The 6,499-nt window shown below is 31.5% G+C and overlaps 1 protein-coding gene across 1 annotated transcript; it reads right to left on the bottom strand.

Annotated features, from left to right (window-relative positions):
* Positions 1-364: 364 nt before the first annotated feature.
* LOC119652098 lies at positions 365-3,072 on the bottom strand. The gene is made up of 5 exons (XM_038056036.1): positions 3,062-3,072; positions 2,711-2,915; positions 2,449-2,659; positions 2,233-2,382; positions 365-2,055 (listed from the first exon to the last, which is right to left on the bottom strand). The coding sequence occupies exons 1-5, from the start codon at positions 3,070-3,072 to the stop codon at positions 365-367; spliced, it is 2,268 nt and encodes a 755-aa protein (XP_037911964.1).
* Between the last annotated feature and the right edge of the window lie 3,427 nt (positions 3,073-6,499).

Consider the following 6,499-nt stretch of genomic DNA (forward strand, 5'->3'; position numbering starts at 1 on the left):
AATATTGATATTTAAATTTATATTATTGCTCCACTTAAGTTAGATTAATAAGTACTACAATATACGCCAGTCAGTTTTCAAATACACACGTATGCGGTAAATGCCTAATTCAATGCCTTCTCTTTGATGATCACTTATCTGGTCAATGTACTTCGGTGCTATATCCATTGATAATTTGAGAAAGGAAAACTTGATATTTATCCAATATCAGTTGAAAGAAGTGAAGGGTAAATGAAGCTTCAAAGCAAGAAAACCAATATTACCATATAATAAGAAATTTATTTATTGAATTAATTAAGTATATTACAATAGTGGATATAATTCATATTTTAAATTTAAAGAACATTCTAATACATAGTATAGTTTACAATATTTCCTTATTTGCTACGTTATCACTTATATCTACATCCATAATACTATGATGACCCCATGCAAGAGTTTCGAAAGTATCTTTTATTATGTACCTCTTATCATCATTAGCGCTCAGGGCAATTTTGAGTTGTCTTACTGAACTCACCTTATGTTTCTGAGATTGTATGAGATTTTGCTTTACTTCTTTTCGAGTGTTATTTTTTAAACAGTCTACAAAATCATCGAATGATAATCTATTTTTTACAATTTGACTTTTAACACCTTTAGATTTTTTCATTTTATCTTCACCAGCCACGCGAATTGCATACATTTTTGAGCGTAAACCAACGAATTCGGTCATAATTTTCCCATTATTCTCATCTTTCATAAGGCCTAATACTTTTTTGTTTACGAGGGGTATTCCAAAAATGTTATTAGAAGGATAATCACTAGTATCAAAGCGATTGCGACAATCACGTTTAATTACTTCGTAGAAATCGTAACATTCTATTTCATATATAAGGGAATCTGTATCCGTATAACACAATGAACAGTTGAAACCAAATTCAGGAATCATATAATTATAGTGGAAATCATATATAGTGGTTTTTGCCAAATCCAAAATACACATACCTACATATATCGGTTTATTGAAGTAAATTTCAGATTTATTCAGTTCAATGGCTACAAGATTCTCATTAAAAACAGTTGACGCTTTAAATTCTGGCTTTGCAATTAGCGATTCTGCTCCATACCGACCTGACCATTGTGTTACTAGTTTCACAATGCTATGTTTACGAACGTTTTCCATTGTTTTGCCAAACACAGCATTGTTCATCAGTTTAAACAAATGTTTTTCAAAGTCATTTTTTGATAAAGTTCGAAGTCGTGTGTTGAGTTCAATGTACGGTTTGAGCCAAGGAGACTGCCTAAAACTGAGAACTCTGTGAATTTTAGTAAGATTTAAACCATGCTCCATTGCTTGCTTCAAGTTTCGGTAATGGATGATATATTTAACTTTATCTTTTAAAGTAGCCAACAATTTTTCTTCTTTTGATCCAGGCGGTACACTGCGTTCTGAACAGAAGGGGAGTTGATTGTGTAGATTATGTAATTCTTTCGGATATTCCAGATCTACTTCAAGGATATAACCAATAGGTGACTCATCAGACACATCTTCTACTTTAAAATCTGCCGTATTTTCCAGCCACTCAAAACTATTTTGTGGTAGAAATTGGCACATTGCCCACCCATATTGATTATTAATATCATTATAAATCAAGAATTTAGACGGCTTAGTTGAATCGTAATTGCACATATATTTATTGTTTGCCTTCGAATAACGTTTCGAACATTGACTAAGTCCTCCTCTAATGCCGCGTTCAAAAAACATTAACATATCTACATCAGTCAATAATTCTAAAGTAACATCAGTGCATTTGAGCATTGCATCCCAGGTATAACCAGGAAGTGTGAAGTAGTGAGCTGGGTCAAGACCGTATGTATTATAACAATTTGAACGAAATTCTTCAAAAACATCCGCCAGAAGAAGAACATCAATTTTTAGATACAAATCAGAGTATTCGCCAAGATTTTTTATTGAAAATTCCTCCCAAATTCTAGAGGTGTGCACGTAATCTTTGTGACTTACACTTTCGTCATTTAATTTGTTATAAAACTGGGGAAAATCAGGGATTGCTGTTTCTGTGAATTTATCGAAAGAGTTAAAATAGTCATATGGCTACAAAAGTTTCCGAGTTATGAGATTAAATTTATCTTCTGTAAGATCTGTGAATTGAGACTTTAAAATAGGAAACATGGTTAGGTAGGATGCTAATGTATTCAGACTATTTGCCATGAATCTGAAAGAATCAATAAAACGGAACTTAATTAAGTATCCTTCCAAATGTTTCGTGAATGAAATATATCGCTCTTTATTTATAGGCAATAGATCAATGCGACCTCTTAACCCAGAAGCTAAATTCTCAATGATGAAATGGGAATCGTAGCCGCTAAGATTGTGAAAAATAACTGGAATTGTATGTGAATCTTTAAAATTAATGTTGCATGCATTATGGGCTGCACCTCGGTATTTACCTGTAAGATGACAGTGATCTTGCACTTTAATATCGTTCATGGAAAACAATTTTTCGCATATGTGACATTTGCAAGCATTTTTAAAATTACTGGTTTCTTCCATAGTTAACTCAGTCAATGGAACAGGGGAAAGGAAAATCGACTGTAGATATTCAGCAATTTGTTTCAATTCATTAATAAACCACTTTATGCAATCCTTCCCACGATAACTCTTGTAGAAAGATAAATTTTGATCATACGAACACTTAACATAATAACCTACATTACTGGGAATATGTTCTTGATACTTGTTTTTATCATTAATTGGTATCAGTAGACACTCTAAATCTGCATAAATTACAAAAGGAATTTCTACTTTATTACTAAAATTCTTAAATTTCAGAAACATTGAATCTTCGGATGGTAACCGAATTTTACAATTGTTAAGTTTATTACAATCCTGAATATGTTTTTCTAAACGTGTTGGGCTATAAAAATAATGAAGACATCGCTCACAAAATAAAATTTTGCTTTTATGTTGAGATACTTGTGAAGATAAAAGCCGTGATAGGTTTTTAATCCAAACAAAGTGATAATGCAAACATTCAACTCTATTAATATCGCTATCATTTACATCTTCGTCATTATAGTATTCACTTTGTACCATCAGAAGATTTACATGCTGGATCTTTTTAGCTTATGTTAAGTAAGTTGGTAAAACAATATAATTTACTTTTTTTCTATCGCCTGTTTTCTGCAGAATATAAACATTAATAGAGAGATTATTCTGCTTCTCGAAACGGGGAATTTGCTTCACTGTTATAGGAAATCGTATATCTTTTAAATTCAGCACATGGGAATAATGTGGATATGAGGCTGGTCGATCTGGATGTTCCAAGCGATGTACTGAATGTAAAGCTGATACTACTGCCCAAGCAAAGCAAGCATTATCATCATTTTTTACATTAATACAAGCTTTCTTGTCACTTATTTCTTTAGGGAGTTGAATATAAGATGACCCTTGCATTGGTGCGAATTTGTTAATATTAATGCTTAGGTTTATAATGGCTGATAGTGTCCAACCACTATCTTTCTCCTCGAATTCTTCCACTTTTTGTAAAATCTTATCCTGAATATTTCGCTTAAACCAAATATTAATATCAGTATCTTGATAGATTGGCATATTCCTTGTGTTCATACACTTGAACTCATAATGTTCATCTTCGCCTTTAACAATTTTAAATTCACCACACAAATCTGCGTTTACTTTTAACGCTATTTCACTTTTAAGAATTCTTGTTATACGACGACGAAATAAACTTGCACAAGCATGTAAAAAGTTAGCTGGGTCCTTGTTTTCAAGATTAGTGATCACTCCAGTCCGTATTCGACTTTTAAAAGCTGACTGCACGTCTTCCCATTTTACTGTACGCCTAACTGGACATAGATTCGAAGAAGAACGGTCAAAGCACACAGGTCGACGTAGTTTCATTTGTGTTCGCAAACCACTTAAAACACATATTGCATGGGCGACTTTCCTTCTAGCGCCAATCGTTTTCGCATTCATTAAAGCAGAGTTAAGTTTTCTTAAATTTTTGCTGCATTCCTTAATAGTACCTTCTAATAATTCCACATTCTTCTTAGTTAAATTTACTGCGGATTTTGTATGCTCTATAATGTTTTTGATATACATGTTGAGTTTTATCGTTTCGAGTAATTTTAGAAAAAACAATATTTATGAAATATTTTTACAGATTTTATATCTGACAATAAACAAGCAACTAATTAAATGCACATTAAACGAACATTAAATTTCGTTTGTAATTGTCTTTATTTCACAACGTTGAATATTGACACAATACGCTTTAAAATTTGCTGCAATGTAACTTGTCTACAACACCTTCCTACTTGAAAGATAAAGAGTGAATAACATGCATGTCGAAATTGCATCTCATATATAGATTTCAATTGCACCGCAGAACCCAATAATTAAAGCTCAGTAATTCAGAAACATGTTATTGTAGATAATTTAATTAATTAATATTAATATATTAATTAATTAATATATATTAATATTATACTGATAGTCAATCAATCAATCAATCAATAATAATCAATATCATTATAAAGAATGTACATTCTTTAAGTTTTCTAAGTTTCGTGAAACTCCGGGATAAACTATCAATTGTGGTAATTATTATGTAAAGTTTTAAATTAATATTATCACTTCATTCTAATTAACCTGTAGTTTAAATACACATGCTTTATAATTTGTTGTTATTGTAGATAATGTGTTTCTGAATTACTGAGCTTTAATTATTGGGTTCTGCGGTGCAATTGAAATCTATATATGAGATGCAATTTCGACATGCATGTTATTCACTCTTTATCTTTCAAGTAGGAAGGTGTTGTAGACAAGTTACATTGCAGCAAATTTTAAAGCGTATTGTGTCAATATTCAACGTTGTGAAATAAAGACAATTACAAACGAAATTTAATGTTCGTTTAATGTGCATTTAATTAGTTGCTTGTTTATTGTCAGATATAAAATCTGTAAAAATATTTCATAAATATTGTTTTTTCTAAAATTACTCGAAACGATAAAACTCAACATGAATATCAAAAACATTATAGAGCATACAAAATCCGCAGTAAATTTAACTAAGAAGAATGTGGAATTATTAGAAGGTACTATTAAGGAATGCAGCAAAAATTTAAGAAAACTTAACTCTGCTTTAATGAATGCGAAAACGATTGGCGCTAGAAGGAAAGTCGCCCATGCAATATGTGTTTTAAGTGGTTTGCGAACACAAATGAAACTACGTCGACCTGTGTGCTTTGACCGTTCTTCTTCGAATCTATGTCCAGTTAGGCGTACAGTAAAATGGGAAGACGTGCAGTCAGCTTTTAAAAGTCGAATACGGACTGGAGTGATCACTAATCTTGAAAACAAGGACCCAGCTAACTTTTTACATGCTTGTGCAAGTTTATTTCGTCGTCGTATAACAAGAATTCTTAAAAGTGAAATAGCGTTAAAAGTAAACGCAGATTTGTGTGGTGAATTTAAAATTGTTAAAGGCGAAGATGAACATTATGAGTTCAAGTGTATGAACACAAGGAATATGCCAATCTATCAAGATACTGATATTAATATTTGGTTTAAGCGAAATATTCAGGATAAGATTTTACAAAAATTGGAAGAATTCGAGGAGAAAGATAGTGGTTGGACACTATCAGCCATTATAAACCTAAGCATTAATATTAACAAATTCGCACCAATGCAAGGGTCATCTTATATTCAACTCCCTAAAGAAATAAGTGACAAGAAAGCTTGTATTAATGTAAAAAATGATGATAATGCTTGCTTTGCTTGGGCAGTAGTATCAGCTTTACATTCAGTACATCGCTTGGAACATCCAGATCGACCAGCCTCATATCCACATTATTCCCATGTGCTGAATTTAAAAGATATACGATTTCCTATAACAGTGAAGCAAATTCCCCGTTTCGAGAAGCAGAATAATCTCTCTATTAATGTTTATATTCTGCAGAAAACAGGCGATAGAAAAAAAGTAAATTATATTGTTTTACCAACTTACTTAACAAAAGCTAAAAAGATCCAGCATGTAAATCTTCTGATGGTACAAAGTGAATACTATAATGACGAAGATGTAAATGATAGCGATATTAATAGAGTTGAATGTTTGCATTAGCACTTTGTTTGGATTAAAACCTATCACGGCTTTTATCTTCACAAGTATCTCAACATAAAAGCAAAATTTTATTTTGTGAGCGATGTCTTCATTATTTTTATAGTCCAACACGTTTAGAAAAACATATTCAGGATTGTAATAAGCTTAACAATTGTAAAATTCGGTTACCATCCCAAGATTCAGTGTTTCTGAAATTTAAGAATTTTAGTAATAAAGTAGAAATTCCTTTTGTAATTTATGCAGATTTAGAGTGTCTGCTGATACCAATTAATGATAAAAACAAGTATCAAGAACATATTCCCAGTAATGTAGGTTATTATGTTAAGTGTTCGTATGATCAAAATTTATCTTTCTACAAG

This window comes from Hermetia illucens, chromosome 3, assembly GCF_905115235.1.
Source record: "Hermetia illucens chromosome 3, iHerIll2.2.curated.20191125, whole genome shotgun sequence".
Taxonomy (NCBI): Eukaryota; Metazoa; Arthropoda; class Insecta; order Diptera; family Stratiomyidae; genus Hermetia; species Hermetia illucens.

Coding starts and splice junctions, on each gene's coding strand:
- LOC119652098 (XM_038056036.1), bottom strand. Junction 2,660..2,710: donor AAGAACATATTCCCAGTAAT/GTAGGTTATTAT, acceptor TCTTTCTACAAG/AGTTATCGTGGGAAGGATTG. Junction 2,056..2,232: donor AGGATACTTAATTAAGTTCC/GTTTTATTGATT, acceptor ATAAATTCACAG/AAACAGCAATCCCTGATTTT.